We start from the raw sequence: 18,040 nt of genomic DNA on the forward strand, positions 1-18,040 counted from the left end.
TCCTATATCTTTCTTTCCAGTTAGATTTCTTTGCCTAACTTTTCTTTTCTTGAACTATTTAAAAGCAAGTTGCAGAAATCATGAAACTTCACCTTACAAATATGCCATCATGTAAAAATAATTAACTTAAGATTCAGTTAAAAAGAGCTCTATCATGATGTTTTTATTGATCATGCCAGGCAGAAATTTCAGCTTGCACTTAATACATACTTGAAGTTATAAACTTTTTATTTGAGGGGAAGGCACACAAAATTAGAGACAGGAAAAAAAATGTTTAAAGACTTTATTGATTCAAAAAACTACACTAAAATACATTTACTGAGTTCCCTGGAGGTTAAAGTTGTGCACTTCTGTGCTTATTACTACTTTATTTAAACAGAATAAATCAATGAAATGATAATTACTGTTTTCTGGTGTCAAGTATGTTGATGTCTGTGTTGTGGGGACAGTGGAGAAAAAAAGGAAGGTTTCCAGTCTTCTGATCTGAAATTAGGCTAAGGAACAATTTAAAAGTAGGCAGGCCTCAGGTTGCTCACCATTTACACTGGGGTCCTCAGTACAATTCTTCAGTAGATATCATGAACCCAGAATCTTATAAATGGTGGATGCTTAATTAATCTTTACTGAACAGATAAGATACCACAGGATAGTATGTGAACATTTCCTCCCATTTCTTAATTTTTTTTTTCTTTCTTTCTTTCTTTCTTTCTTTTCTTTTCTTCTTCTTTTTTTTTTTTTTTGTGGTGCTGGGGATTGAACCCAGGGCCTTGTGCTTGTGAGGCAAGCACTCTACCAACTGAGCTATATCCCCAATCCCTCTTAATGTTTTCCTATGTGAAAAAATTACTACTAATCCTAAGGTAGGTGACATATTTGATAGTACATCATGGGAAAATGTACTGGGGATATTTAATTCAACTCTACCCTTTTTCCTCTCGGAATTGGGCCTGCTTGGACGGAGCATGAATTCTTCTCTGTCTCAGTCAAGACTTATCTGGATTAGGATGCTCATATGAGATGCTTTTGAAACTAACTTTGGGCTACATAACAACATTTTAGTCAATTATAGCCTGTACACATCAAGGTAGTCCTATAAGATTATAATGGAGTTGAAAAATTCCTACCACCTAGTGACATCATAGTCATCATTAAAATGCAATAATTACTCACACGTTTGTGATGATGGTGCCAGTGTAAATAAACCTACTAGACTACCAGTCTTTCAATACTATTTTTTATAGTTGAATGTATTCCTTCTATTTATTCAACAGTTTACTGTAAAACAGTATGTTGTGTTACATCAGCAGAAGCCTCACACATCTTGTTTTTACAGAACCTCTTTTTTGTGTTTGTATACGTGGTACCGGGGATTGAACCCAGGGGCACTCTATTACTAAGTCACAACCCCTGCCCTTTTTTAGTTATTATTTGAGACAAGGTCTCACTAAGTTGTGAAGCTGGTCTGGAACTTGAGATCATCCTGCCTCAGTCTCTTCAGTAACTGGTATTATAGGTGCACCCGGCTATACTGCACCTCTTGACTGCCAAGATGTCACCTAAAATGAGTGACTTTAAGTATACTCTTGACTTTCACCTGACAATGAAATCATTAATGACAGTTGTCAGAACATATTCCCATTGTTAACTGTCACATGACTATACTTGGTTCTGTCCTCTAACAGGTTTTATCAATTAGAAAGTTAATACTTTAGCTTCAATCTGCCTGTATTTACAAAGGGATACTATTTATAGAGGACCTCAACATAAATACCAAACTCTTTTCCATTTAACAGCTCTATTCCTTATTCTTTTTTTCTTGTCAGTGCAATAAGCAATAGACTCATCGAAGGACAAGACCAAGAAGAAATCTAAACAATTTATGCCAATTTTTGCACTATACAGAAAGACCCAAACAGCATGTATATGGTAGTCAAACTTGGTGAATAAATCAACCAATTGGGATATTTTAAAGCAGCAATGTTTCTTGTTCCAAGACCTAAAGATTTGTGGAAAAGTAAAACTGTTCTGAACCTGCTTTTAATATAACACAATGTGATCCTCTCAGCTTTCCACTAACTTCAAGTCAATAAAGTTATAATTGTTGGCTATATCAAATATAGGCTAAAATGTCTAAAAAGTGTCAAAAATGCAAATGTCAACTCATATCCATACTTTTTCTAATCTTAAACTATTGTGCAAATAAAAGTTTTCATTATATGTAAAGCTCTGCCATATACCAAAGATTAGCAGATTATTCATTTCTACCTCAGGAACTCTGTATGAACACTGTTACTCGAAGTGACATTTAAAAAATAAGTGCAGGGTTGGGGATATATCTCAGTTGGTAGAGTGCTTGCCTTGCAAGTACAAGGCCCTGAGTTCAATCCCCAGCACTGAAAAAAAAAAAAAAAAAAGTGCAAAGTACTCTGGGTTCAAACCCAAGCACTGCAAAAATAAATAAATAAAAAACAGGTAAAACAAGAGTGCAAAGTGATACTTTAAACACTACCTAAAAATCCAAGAATCCTTACTTACATAAGCAAAACATTAAAAGTTAATAATTAATTTTTACTACTCAAAAGAAAAAAGAATGATAAGGTATATAAGGGTAAAATTCATAGTTTAAACCCATCATCAACTAAATCCTCTTCCAGAACAGTCAATGAAGTATTAAGACTTACCTTCTTCTGTTTCTACTGGCTGTTGAGACAGAATTTTAAGAAGAATTGGGTTTTTCCACACCCCTTCCTGGGTAACATGAACCAATATTTGTAGGTTATTATTCCCAAATTCCAACAATGTATTATGTGACTCCTAAAACAAAAACAGCAAATTCAGAAAATAAGCCAATAATTAACATTTTGTCTTATCAATAGAGCTGAACATCTCTGAACTGAAAAGACCTTCAACTTGGATTTCCTAACAATAAATAAGAAAAAAAAGGACTACACTATCCTCAAAGTTTTATGCAATTCCATTGCCACTTTTTAAATTAGAGTAAAACTTTAAAATGTTTTCCTGAATTTTCCTTGGGTAAAATTATCACCACAATCAATAATTTAGGTCTTGCATTATTATTGAATATTCAAGGTGACCTACTATTAATATGGTCAAACTCTCTGAAGACCTAACAGTCTTAGCAATAGCTGATTTAATTATTGAGGTCACTGGTCTTTTTGTTTAAAAGATTTTGAAGTATTCACACAGTCTATTCCTTCAAAGAAAAACATTGCTTGATGACACTAATTGTTGTATAACTATTTAAATTCTTTAATTACCGTTTAAATGAGTTGGCTCCACATAAAATTTAAGATACGTCTAGACTATTATCTGATATTCCATTTTAGCACATAAACAAAAGGGAAATTGCCAACAGTTTGTTCTTTAAAGTATTTATATACAATGGGTTAAAGGGAAAAGGGTCATAAATTTTACCATAAATGATTATGTATATCATGCTTTTATTACTAGTGAGGATGACTGATTATAGTGAGATTGTTCCCATGCTCTAAAATTTTAACTTGTTTCTCTTTTTAAAAGTTCTGAAAATCTCTACAATCGTAAGTTTCCACTTACAGCAATTTTTCTTGGGAAAATATAAACCAAAAATATTCAGAGAACTAAGAATATAGTTTTATATTCACTCAAGTAATATATAACATATAAACCTCCCTTTAACTTTCATGGTAAAGACTGGATTTAACTACACATACCCCAATATACTAAGTTATCTCCTGCTGAAAAGGAGTTTAAGATATGGTACTAATATAGAAATGATAATTCCAATCAACAGTTTGCTAACAGCAATACTTAACTAATGCTGCAATTTTCCTTATCAGTTGACAGGTCCTCAGGCTTCTTTAACTTAGAATAGATATTTATGTTGCAGTGAAGACAAAGATTCTATGTGAAAATTTCATAATTTTCTTTGTCTGTCTATCAAATTTATAACATCTAACAACCTGTACTGTTACACTTTGGTAGAAAATATTATCATGAAACACAGACACTGTAATTTAAAAATCAAAGTTTGACTTTAAAAAAAAAATCTTTTTTTCATTTGTTGAAGTTCAAAATACAGCTCACTCAGAATACAAATTATGTATAACCCTGTTACCTATATATATGTATCTATAATACATACATATAATATATATGTAATATATGTGTATATATGCTAACAAAATTACTTTTAAAAAGTTTTTAAAAACTATGGTGGCATTTTTTTTATGGTGGCATTTTAAAAATAATTTTAAAACTCGGTTTTCCATTTAGGGGAAAATATTATACAGAAATACAACATAATATGTTCACTCTCATACCATTTAAAATAAAAATCAAAGGTATTGGTCAAATAATTCATGGTGTTACCAAAAAGCAATTCTAGGCAATTATCAAAAGGGGAGATCTATATATGCAATCCAAGCTACATATCCATGATAATTATTAAGTAAAAGAACAAGTTGAGAAAATAAGTTCTCATTTTTGTTTATTAAAAAATCATTTCAGTGTATATTTTCATATCCATAGGGGAAAAAGAATGGAAGAGTATACAGTTTAAACATCATTAAGAAATGTTCTATTTGAGGCCTATTTTCACAAAAACTGTTCTTTTGCTGAGTACTATCACATCTACCCTTAATCCCCAGCTACTCAGGAGGGTAGAATAGGAAGATCACAGATTTGAGGCCAGTAAGGAAATTTAAAGAGACCCTGTTCAGAAAAGACAGAATGGGGCAGAGATGTAGCCCAGTGGTAGAGCACTTGCCTCATATGGGTGAGACCCTGGAACCAATTCCTACTTCCACAAGCATACAAAGAAACAAAAAAGATTATTTTGTCAAAAGTATCCTCAATACCTTCTGGGCCTTGTCTATTTATCACATAAAATAAGAGAAATTCAGAGTTTTCAATTTCAGATTTCAAAAGGAACCATGTCCTAAATCTGTACTCTTCCTTCATTAATTTTACTGAACACATATTCAAAAATATATCCTACATATCTGGTAACCACTGAAAAACTTGCGAGGGGTAGGGAGAAGGCATTTGTTTTATTTGGGCAAACAATCCAAGAAAACAAGGAAGAAATAGAGTATTTTCTCTAAAGACTTTAATAAAAATTAATAGTAATAGTGTTAAAAGTACGTGTCCTTCTAGAATGGCATATGCTAGGATGAAACTCCTGGTAGGCCTTAAAGCATAGTGACAAAAATCAAAAGGCTATGCATGAAAGATCATTTTAGTAGCTATAAAGGTATATGAGAAATCAGGACTGCATTACAAGGATTAAAAGAGGTCAAGCCAGGTGTGGTGGTGCATGCCTGAAATCCCAGTAGATCAAGAAGCTGAGACAGGGGAACTGTAAATTCAAGGCCAGCCTCAACAACTTACTTAGCAAGGCCCTAAGCAATTAAGTGAGACCCTGTCTCAAAACAAAAATTGAAAAAAAGGACTGGGGATGTAACTCAGTGGTTAAGCATTTCTGGGTTCAATCCCCACTACCCGCCCCACAAAAGACAAGAACATGACAAAGATTCCTCTTCTTCCCAAAAAGAAAAACATTAACGTCATTTCATTATGGGTTATATATCTCAAAGGAAAGAAATTTCCAGATAATGAACTCTGTCTGTTAATATGCAAATTTTTATTTGTTTCTACATGAAACAGATCCAAGTCACTATGGAGTTTGCATCCTGAAGAAAGCATTTAATGAAATAAGCTCTGGGTTTGAATGTGGGTGTTACTAACTTCCCTCTATGCCTGCCTTTCTATTTAAATAGAGAATCAAATAATCCTCATATTATAAGGTTTATTTGATTAATGGATATAAAGCCTGGCAGTGTAGAGCAGTGATCATAATTAGTGATGAATAAATGAATGATTATTATTATTTGTTATATCTGTTTTTTAAAATAGTTTTTCTGTCTCCATCCGTAATAAAACTGTCTTCTGTTGCTGGCCCTGTACTTGCTTTTTTTCCATATCCTATTCTCCAACCCTAATTTATCACTTTCTGATCTGCTCACCTAAGAAAGGTGATAATCGAATCAACGTGAGAGCCCAAGAAGTTCTCCCATAAGTAAAAAGTACCAATATAATCTATAATAACTATTTTAGCTGTTTCAGTGACCTATCTTTGGTAAAACCCATTAAGTATTGGGGGGGGGGGAGCTTAGATATGATGAAATATGGTGTTTTACATGTTGAAGGTTTCTACATAAATGTACTACAAATGATCCAAATATGCTACTATATAACCACATACAATTTAATTTCTTAAAAAATTCTTTCTGGCTCAGGAGGAGTCCTGCATGCACATGTTTACTCCAGCCCCTTCCCACATATTTAATCTAGTATCTCAGTTCTGAAACAGAAATGCAGTAGCAAAGACTTTTGAATTTTTCTATTTGTAAAAGGCATCTTCCTTCAAGTACTTTTCTTTGCCCAAAGTAAGTAAAATTGTCTTTTTTTCCCCCCTATAAAACTATTTAGTTTTAACACCACACACAATACAGTTAGAAAATCCCTCCCAAGCTACAAGAGACTAGGAGACCTGAGTTCAAAATAAATGTGTATTTATATTAGTAGGTGGTCATTCAATAAAAAGATTATTTCTAATTAAAAAAAATCATTCTGTCATTCTGGGGATTAAACCCAGGGCCTTGCACATATTAGGCAAATGCTCTACCACTGAGTTATATCCCCAGCACAGATTTTAAATTTTTGATAGCCTTATTTTGTCTATATTTTCAAATAATGAAAAATGTTTTGTTGATTTCTAAGCTATGTAAAGAAGCAAAATCAAATAAAACAAAATCCCCATTTTTTTAACATACCACCTCATCAGTGTATGAGATCTTTTTTCTCATAAACTTAATATCTATATATAATGAACTTGTTTTTGTTCTATGTTTCTAATTGTAGTTTGCTGGGAGTAAGTAAGTAACTAGGTATCTTGGATACCTATACAGAGAATATTTTGACTTAAAATCAACTCACCTGTAGAGACTGAAGGAATGGTACCCAGACTTCACATGGCAGTTCACTCTCAGACACTGAAAGCAGTAATTCAAAACAACTCCTACAATATAAATAACTAAGTATAAAACAGTGGTTACAGTAATAATTACAGTATGCAAGCAACACTGAATACACATTTTACATTGATGAGATTATTTTAAACTTTCTCACTCTTCAAATTGATATATTAGCTTTACAACTTTAAAAAAGAAAATCCACAAGGCTTTATATTTAGCTTGTTGCTTTAACAGATTTGGTAAGAACATAAGCCTTTTAGAAATCATATCCCAAACAGTTCTGTTTAAGTAGGAGGGATAACCCATACAGGAATAGTTTTGGCTCTATAAATCAAAAACAGGAGCTCAAGTATTGCCAATTTAATTGATAAAGAGATAAATACATGTAATTGTCATCTATATAGGTTTCTGTCACTTGTAGAGAAATGATTGTAGAGAAACAATTGGCAGTCATTTCTTCATCACTAACAAACCAAACAAGAAAAAAAAGTTTCTTCTTTGTGTCCCAATCATTACCCAGGCACAGGGAAAACAGTTACAGGAAGAAGTTTTTAAAAAGGAAATGTGTAACAACTTGAATGAAGAACAACTCAAAATACCAATCAAACAAGAACTCTCTCAAATCTCGCAGAATATTACTTTATCACTTAGGGATTAGGATAGGTAACAGAAAAAATGAGACTTGGCAGGAGGAAAAATGGGATTATAAAACCAGGAATGTTTGTGTTCCATAAAGGTTTGATGTTAGAGGTTTTGGCTTTGAAGAATAGGAAGGAAAACAAGGCAGACCAGAGAAAAGTAAAAGGAACTACCTAGACTAGAAGTCATCCTAGTAAACAATCTATAAACTGAATATGGTAATGCCAATCTAAACCTGAATAGCTTTTGTATTTTTTCAATTTACTACATTAAAGATGTAATTTTGCTACCAGGAAGTCAAACATTAAAACAGCAGTAAAATGACTATGGACCTTAGGGTGGTGATCTTATATTGTATCCTGATGTTTTCTGCTGGTTCAATTATCCCTAGTTCAAATAACACAACTGAATTGCAGGATTTCATGGTTATTTTCCCCAAAGTATATTGTGATTCTCAAAGACCACCACAGTTTCCAGATACTGTCATTTGAATCAATTATGCCTAAGGGACAGAGATAAAATGTATCCTTCTTGGATCTTCAGACAGAGTAGGAAAAAACACTCCAGAGGCAGTAAGATTATGTTGTTTATTATTATGTCTCCTGGAATATATTCCCTGGGAAACTGAAGAAAGCAAAGAAATTTCATTCAAAGTTATTACATTAACAGTGCTTTGAAGAATAAATGAAATGTCATTGTAAAAAGAAATTAGGAAAACACTATGGTACAGGTTACTCAATTTTTACAGTGATTTACATTCTTAAACTTACAGTACTAATCTGCCAAGCACTAAGAGGACATCTTCACATTCAGTAGTCAAAAATGGACGTGCACTGGCAAAACTTTGGATGGCAAGTCGATATACCTCCAGAAGATACACAATATGTTCCGATGCATTCTTGTTGCTTGCATATTGCAATAAAGTCTAAAAAATAAAAATATTAAATTATTTTACAAATAAAACTAATGAAACAATTTGTCTTTGTTCTCAAAAGCATGGCCCTTCCCTTTTCTTCTAACAGATGCATATACCCTTTATTAGTCTTTTTAAGGCTCTGGTTTATTAAGAGAATACTATTTTCATCATTTAAAGAATTGTTTCTGTGGAGTTAAAGAAAAGGCAGAACTACTCTTTTGATATGAGAATACATTTAAAAGCAGAACCATAAAATGCCTATAGTTCTCATTACAGGTCTGAAATGAAACAATGAGTTTCATTAATACAACATTAAGTTGAGAGAGAGAGAGAGAGAGAGAAGGGAGGAGGAGGAGAATGACGATGACAAGGGGTGGGGTGGAAACTTAATCTTGCACAGGGCTGAGGAGCTCTAGGGTTCTATGAAATCCTCTTCTGTATACAAAAAACTGATTAGGCTTCCAGGGATTAATTTATGTTAACCAAAATATAAAAGGCAAGTTTTATTTTATTTTAAAAAGAATTCAACATAAAGACTGAAAGCTAGTTTATTTGCTCTCAACCCCCATTCCTTATACTGTGGTAGTTGAGGAGTGATAACTTTTGGTGAGCATAGAATTAAAATCAAAACTAAATGGAACTGTGACTAAAGCTTGACAAATTACATGTGTCATATCACTAAGAATCTGTTCAAATGATGGTTTATATTCTCCTTGGACAGTGCTGAAAAATTACTGCCAAATTCTTATTTGAGAACTCTTTCTAGTTTCAAGGGAATTATTCTCTCTCCTGTTAATATACTTTTTTCTTTTGTCTATGCTCAACTGATAAACCCAGTTAGGTTAAGACTTGAATTATGTGCAAAGCCTAATACAGGCAGGCTATAACCACTTTCCTCCTGGAATATACATTCTAACTGGGCTAGGGAGTTCCTAACAAACTTGATAGGAATAACTTTTACAGGTCTTATTTTTAAAGGGTAGTTTTATCTTAAATACACTATATCTGATCTAAATTTATTACTCCCCAGAATAATTTCTTAAAGATTTCCTAACTTCCTGTCTTAGGTTTTCCTGCCTGAAAACTACAAATAGATATGATTGCACTGCAGGATTCGACCAGATTTTCTGCAGCTTTAGTTTCTACAAAAATGGTCCTTATTATCAGTTCTGGTAATTGAGAAATGACAGCACGGCCTTGGTTGCTTAAAATTTTAAAGACCCTTATAAGGAAACATATAAGTCATTATACCGTACATAGTGAAAGTCCTCTTAATCAACACATTGAACTGTCTGATCTTTGCACACTTCATTATCAGTTAAGCTATTTTAGTATGCTCATTCAATTAAGTATCTTGCCACCTGGTTGCAGATACTTTAAGTAAGTGGCTACTTTCTATATTTTCAGAAGAGCATCATGTCCTCATTTAATCAAATTCCAAATTTTAATAAAATGATGAGAGAATCATAAAATTGACCCTCAAACAATTCTGCCTCCCAGTTAAACGAGTAGAGAGGAGGAATGGAGAATTTGTGCTTATCTGCTACGTAAACAAGAAACGTATTAAAATCAATGTTAGGGATTCTGGATTAAGTCAGCAAATTCCTTATTGTTTGCATCAGTTAATCTAACAATCAGGGAGCTTTAAAATTTTATATTGACACTAAATTTTCTTTTGGTAGCATTGTGGATTGAACTCAGGATCTTTTGCATGCTGGACAACTAGTCTAACACCAAATTATATCCCTAATTCTTTATATCAGATTTTATGGTCTTTAAGTCAGATACTATATCTTATCAATCTTTGTAAGTTTACCACTCCTTGACCCACATCTACTGGACATTCTCGAGTCTCCCTATTTGCAGAATATTCACTTTTTTTATTCATTTGACAAATATTTATTGATAGTTTATTATTATCATACAGTACTAGGTGCTGGAGAAAGATAGGACCTAACTTCACAACCTTTCAGAATTGAGTCAACATGATAGCCAAAACACACATGCAAATTTACGAACTTTTAGCCAGGCATGGTGGCACATAACTATAATCTCAGTGACTTGGGAGGCTGAGGCAGGAGGACTGCAGGTTTCAGACTACACTCAGCAAATTAGCAAGGCCCTAAGCAATTTAGTGAGACACTATCTCAATCTAAAAAAATAAAATAAAAAGGAAGGGGGATGTTGTTTACTGATAGAGATCCCTGGGTTCAATCCCTGGTACAGAAAAAAAAAAAGTACCAACTTTTGCTAGTACAGAAAAAGAACAGAACACATACATATAGGACTGGCCTCTTCACAATTCCCACACCCATTAAGGGAGACCCTGCCACCAATCTAATATCTTCTGATGCAGATATTCCATTAAAACTTCCACAAGTTACACGATTCCTAATATTATACAGACTGTGGAATTTATGCTTACAATTTGCTCTATACTGATTTATAGTTTTTTAAAAAATTAAATATATATATATATGTTGTAGGTGGACACGATACCTTCATTTTATTTTTATGTGGTGCTGAGGATCAAATCCAGAGCCTCACACATGCGAGGTGAGTCCTGTACCACTGATTCACAACCCCAGCCCAGATATATATATTTTTATATTTTTAAGTCTTTACTCTCTCATATGTTAGTTCAAATAATAGTGAAGACCATAACATACCCCCTTATGAACATACTCCGGGCATTTGAGGAATCACTGGAACAGTCTTCTTCAATAATATCTTCCTCTCCTCACCTCAGCACTGGGGATTGAACTCAGAGCCTTGCACATGGTAGGGGCTAAGCTACCCTCCCAGTTCTCTCTCTTCTTCTTCTTTTTTTTTTTTTTTTTGGGGGGGGTGCTGGGGATTGAACCCAGGGCCCTGTGCTTGCGAGGCAAGCACTCTACCAACTGAGCTATCTCCCCAGCCCTCTTTTTTTTCAATGCAAGATTAGGCTGAATGAATTATAGTCACTCAAATAACATTTTAAATACTTCATGTAAATAAAACCCCATCAGGAGCAGTAAAGAAAAAAACAGAGGTCTCTCGTTTCTCTTTTTAAATTCTAGAAGACATAAACAAAACTGAAGGAGAAATGGTGCATAAATAATAAATATGACCCCTTCAAGTTCAGTGGCATTCTAGAGAGATCAAATTGATGGCTTCTTCGCTTTATTTCAGTAAAGTCATTTATTCCACCAACATCTACACTGTTGTAGCCCAGTACTAAGAATGGAAACTATTATTGCCTTTAAAGGATAATGCATATTGAGATGTTTTAAAAAATTAGCCAAGTTAGGCATCAAATATGACTATTCTAAACACTCTTAATGGGGATGCGCTCATTCACATCACAAGTATATTACCCTCAGATCACTCTGTCAAGCCTTTATTACATGCCTCAACTACCTATTATGCATTCCCATCTGTATGTCCTCTTCAAATCCTGAATATGTCCAAAACCAAACATCTTCCCCAGAAAATACACTCTTCCTTCCATTTTCTATCTGCCTCTTCAGAAGCCAAAAATAAAATATTATCTGAAATCACCATATCAAAGTTTGTTGATTTCATCTCAGAAATACCTTATTCTCTTGTTTCTATAGTTTATCTCTATAGTCAATGACCTAAACCAGGATCCCAACATCCCTCATCTAGACTGTTTCAAGAATTCACCTCTATAGGCCCAATACCCTCCAGTTCTGTATGTGTGTTGTAATCACAATATATCTGTACATTTAAAAAATGCACAGGGAGAAAAAGACCAAAAGAAAACTAAAATGCTGGCATGGTTAGCACTGGAGTATTAGTAATAGGATTACACACAACATTCTGTCTGCTTCTTTAATAAGCATTATACATTTACAAAGAGGAAAAGAAATATCTCCCCAAATTCTATCTACATTCCTCATTACATGTTTTCAAATAGATGAACAGCATCCTGACTCTATTCTCTCAAGAGGGGACAATTTCTTGCAGGATGGTCACATTTTTTGCAAGGGATGCATTCCAACTTAAAACTCACATAGTTCAGGACTAATTTCCCTGAGAGAATGATCACACACACACACACACACATTTATTTACATTGGGGTTGGTACTGGGTCTTGTACCGAGGGGAGCTCTACCACTGAGCTGCACTCGCTAACCCTTTTTATTTTTAATTTTGAGACAGGTCTTGCTAAGTTACCCAGTTATCCCTGAACTTGCAATTCTACTGCTTCAGTCTCCCAAGTAGCTGGGTATAACACCACCATACTTGGTTTGTGGTTATATGTATTGGGCACATGGTTAGGGTTAGGGTTAGACACTTTAAGAGCCTTCATGCTTTACAGTCATGTATTGCATAACAAGGATAGTTTATACAATATGGTCCCATAGGATTATAACAAGGGTGAAAAATTCTCATTGCCTAGTATTTCTACTGTACCTTCCCATGTTTATATATATTTAGATACACAAATACTGGGATGAACCCAGGTCCTGGCATAAGCTAGGCTAGTGCTCCACCACTGAGTTGCACCCCCAGGCCTCCAGCCCATTTTAAAAATTAGGAAACATATTAAATTATTTGCCTTAAGTAATCCAGGGGGTAAGTGTTGGATTCAGGATTTGAACTAGGGCCATCTGGCTCCAAAGACCACACTTATCACTAAGCTTTGTACTGTCTCAGAATGCACAATTCTACCATTCTCTTAAATATGTTTTCAAGTTCTGCTCCTTCCTTGGCATTATCTTTAATATTTTGTAGCAAGTAGTATCATGGTCATCTTCCCAAGAGTGTACATCTAATTTCCATTCTAAAGTGACAAGTATTCCAGCAATGTTGCTGACAACCCATACTTTAGAATGCTAGTGGTTTGCACAAACCTGACAAAAGATAGCTGGTATTTATTCTGAAAACTGAACATTTCATGGCAAAAAGGAACTATTGTGATTTTAACAAAGAAAGGTATGCATTATTTTGAATTTTGCATATAAAGAAACTTTTAGTTTGATTGAAATTTCTTAGATATGAATGTCTCAAAATTATAAATTTGAATAAAATTGATTGCACTATACAGGTTAGACTTCCAGGAGGAAGCAGCACTTGAGCTGGAATCTCTGAAGTATGAAGTCAAGTTTTAAAATGCAAAGATGAAGGGAATGGGAGGACTCCAAAGACAGAGCATCTTGAACAAAGTCAGAAAATGACTACTAGGGCAAATGGGGGATAAATGGTGAAGAGACTTAAATATCTGTTAATAATGAGGAAGTACTGAATGTTTCTTGTGAAGAAAATAAGCTGGGTATGAGATGACACAAAACAGGAAGAGAGCAGCAGTCTGCTTAAACTGAGAGAGTAAATAAATTATAACCCTAAATCTTTTACTTATGCTGTCACTGTGCCTCAACTCACACTTTGTATATTAGTTACAATTAATTTTTTTTTTCTTCTGGATACTGGGGAATGAACCCAGGGGCACTCTACCATTGAGTTACATCCCCAATCCTTTTAATTTTATTTTGAGACAGGGTATCACTAAATTGCTGAGTCTGACCTCTAATTTGTGATCCTCCTACCTCAATATCCAAGTCAGCTGGGATTAAAGTTGTACACCAACGCGCATGGCTATGGCTGATTTTTTTTTTTAAGGCCAAACAACACCAAAACAAAAACAAAAACAAAAACAAAAACAAAACAAACAAAAAAAACACTACTTGTTAGTTGTCCATTCACCTATTTATAATTTTTCTTCTGTACTGATTAAATCTTATTATCCGTCATCCCAGTCTACCAAGATTATTTTTAGATACAGATCCTATCAGGGATTTAAGTATGCTTTCTAACTTTGTTTCATTTTCAACTTCAAAAAATACCTTTTGCTGTTTTGCCATAATAGTAATATCATATATTTTACTATTACCACCATCCTAAAACAGAATACTGTTAACAGGTAATACTGACAGTGTCTTTAATGCTTAAAGTATTTTAATAGACTCATCCTATATGTCTCTACATTTATTGTAAAGTTTTCTTTAACAACAGTATTCTCATGACTGTACAACCTTGAGTGGCTACCACAACTTATTACCTCATTCTCTATTTACGGACATCATGCTTTCTAACTTTGCAGTATTACATATAACACTGAGATGAGTACCCTATGCCTAACTTTTTCCATGTATTCATGACAATTTTCTTAGAATAATGTCCTATAAATAGAATTGCTGGGTGCATGATTTTGAAGACTTTACAGAATATCAAATTCTGCTCCAGAAAATTTGTTCCAATTTACATTCCTATTATCAGGATAAAATGGTGACAGATTGAGGAGCTATACAATTCTTAGATATAATTTAAACACAATGTTTTGAGGATCAGCATGATACAATATTTTGTTTACTCAATTTATAATCTTTTCATCACTGCTGTGGTTGAGCAAAAAAAAATTTGTTTCTTTAATGATATAACCTTAAAATCTAATTACTGATGTTATCAATAAAAGACATAAAGGCCAATGGAATTTAACAGATGGCCCAGAAATGAATCTTTCTCTATATATGGTAAAATAATTCTCAACAAGTAGACCGAGACTATTCATTATATAGTGTCAGGAAAACCAGATAGCCATATGCAAAACAATTAAGATTGGACCTTACCTTAGACCAGACACACAAAAAATATTCAAAATGTATCAAAGACCTAAACATAATAACTAAAAACTATTAATCACTTAGTAGAACACATGGGGGAAAGCTTTGTTAACAGTGGATTTGGCAATGATTTCTTGAACAGCATACCAAAAGCACAAGCAATAAAGTAAAAATAGACAAACCAGTTGACATTAAAATTTAAAATTCTGCTTTGAAGGACTCTTAACAGAGTAAAAAGGCAACCCACAGAATGGGAGAAAATATTTGCAAATCACATGTTAATGAATTAATATCTAGAATACATTCAAAAATTTCTAAGACACAATCATTTAAAAACAATTTTTAAATGGGCAGAAGACTTTAATAGACATGTCTCCAAAGATACAAATGGCCAATAAGCACATGAAAAGATGCCTAATACTAATAATTAGGCAAATGCAAATCAAAACTACAATGAAATACCACTTGTGTTAATCAGGTTTTCACTGCTGTGACCAAGATACTTGACAAGAACAACTTAGAGGAGGAAAAGTTTATTTGGGCTTGCGGTTTTGGAGGGTTAGTACATGGTTGGCTGACTCCATTGCCCTGGGCCCAAAGTAAGGCAGAATATTATGGCAGAAGGGTGTGGTGCTCACTGGGGGGATGAATCATTTCAGGGTAGTCCCCAGTGACCTGCTTCCTCAGCTGCACCCACCTGCCTACAGTTACCACCCAGTCAGTCCATTCAAATGAGAATGGACTGATCAGATTATAGCTCTCATAAACAATGTGAATGTACTTAATGCCACTGAATTGTGCTCTTTTTTTTTATTGTAAACAAATGGGATACATGTTGTTTCTCTGTTTGTACATGGCGTAAAGGCATACCATTTGTGTAATCATAAATTTACATAGGGTAATGTTGTTTGAAATTGTGCTCTTAATGGTTGAGGCCAGGTACTCTTGGTGCACACCTGTAGTCCCCCTACTCAGGAAGCTGAGGCAGGAGGACGGATCTCTTAAGCTCAGGAGTTTGAGGTCACACCAAGACCCCATTTCAAAAACAAAAAGTTAAGATGGTAAATTGTATGTTATGTATATGCTACCAGAATTTTTTTTTAAAGTACTGTCTCAAGATTTTAGATTAGAAATGTTCAAGAAACCAAAGCAAGTATGCAAAAGGAAGATTACTGGGGTGGGGGGATGAGGAAAAAGACAAATTATCCCCCATTTCTGCTTCAGTGAGTTGCTACTCTTAAAAGGACTGATCTACAACACTTTTTAAGTCTGGAGATTTTTAAATCTAAGCTTTGTCATGCTGGGTAAAAGTACTGCAATTCTGAGGGAAATGTCTAACAGACTAGAAGAACACACCTTTTGGCTGTTTGGATTTCAATTAATGCCCCATCATTTATAAGATAACCTATCCAGATCATGAACTAAAATCGAATTCCATGCATGTGTGAGTTGATTAGGATGAACCCAACTACTATACATAACTATAAAGCTCTAATTTAAGAAGAAAATATATATAATGAAAAAAAAGATAATCTCTCTGGGTCTTGATTTTTTAAGATCAGTCTTGAACTGGACGCTGCAATAGTTTTGGTGTTTTGTTTTGTGGTACTGGATATGGAACCCATAGTCTCACTCATACTAGGCCAGTGCTCTCTACCACTAAGCTATATTCCCAGTCCTTTTAAAAAGAGTTTTTTGAGAGAGGGTCTCATTAAGTTACCTAGGCTGGCCTCAAAAACTTGTCACCCTTCTCCTTCAGCCTCCAGCAGGGATTAAAGTCACCTGTCACCAAGTCCCACTATAGTAAGGCTTTTTATAAAGCTGTGGTAAAATACACTTGGCATAAAAATTACCATATGAACCACTTTTAAGTGTACAGTTCTGTGATACTAAGTATATTCACACTGTTATACTATCATCACCAACATTCATCCACAGAACTCTTGTCATCTTATGAAATGGAAACTCTGAACCCATTAAAATATAACTCCATATTCTCCACTCCCTCCATTCTACTTCCAGTTGTTATGTGCAATATAGCTTCCATGTATTTTGTTTGAAAAACAAGAGTGTGGCATTGGCATTAAAGCAGACAAACAGATCAATGAAACAAAATAATCTAGACACAGATTCCTATACATATGGCTAACTGATTTTCAACAAGGTGCAAAGCCAATTCAGTGGAAAGGATAGTTTTTCAACAAATGATATTGGAAAATTTAGATATTCACATTGAAAAAAGAAGTTCCAGCCAGGTATGGCACATGCCTATAGTCCCAGCTACTCAGGAGGCTAAGGCAGGAGGATCATTTAAGCCCAGGAGTTTGAGGCCAGCCTGGGCACCTGAACAAAGACCCATCTCAAAACAAAATATAAAGGGCTGGAGATGGAGCCAAGCTGTAGAGGTAGGGTGCTTGTCTAGCACATGGGAAGCCCTGGGATCAATTACCAGTACTGGGGGAGGAAAGCCTCAAGGGTAAGAAAACTTTTTTTTTTTTTTTTTTAATGTTAAAAGACACTTCACCAAATAAAAGCAAATAAGCAAATGGAAAAACACTCCATATAATAACTTAGGAGAAAAATGCATATTAGCACCACAATGAGGTATCACTAATTTGTAAGGAGCTATAACTAAAAAACTGGCCACACCAAGTGTTAATCAGGAGATAGAAAACTAGAACCTTCATACATTTTTTATAAGAATGTAAAATGATATAACTACCCTGGAAAAGCCATCATATGACCCAACCACTCCACCTAAGTATTTACCCAAGAAAAAGAAAAAAGCATTTGTCTACACAAAAGCATATTGGAATGTTCC

The 18,040-nt window shown here is 34.3% G+C and overlaps 1 protein-coding gene across 1 annotated transcript in view; it reads right to left on the reverse strand.

Moving 5' to 3' along the window:
• The window catches only part of Rlf (RLF zinc finger), a 71,783-nt gene that overhangs the window by 37,483 nt on the left and 16,260 nt on the right, over positions 1-18,040 (reverse strand). Inside the window, 3 exon segments of the mRNA XM_047566927.1 lie at positions 2,682-2,814; positions 7,000-7,081; positions 8,447-8,601. Of these exon segments, the coding sequence (XP_047422883.1) occupies positions 2,682-2,814; positions 7,000-7,081; positions 8,447-8,601 (370 nt within the window).

The sequence above is a fragment of the Sciurus carolinensis genome, chromosome 1, assembly GCF_902686445.1.
Source record: "Sciurus carolinensis chromosome 1, mSciCar1.2, whole genome shotgun sequence".
Taxonomy (NCBI): Eukaryota; Metazoa; Chordata; class Mammalia; order Rodentia; family Sciuridae; genus Sciurus; species Sciurus carolinensis.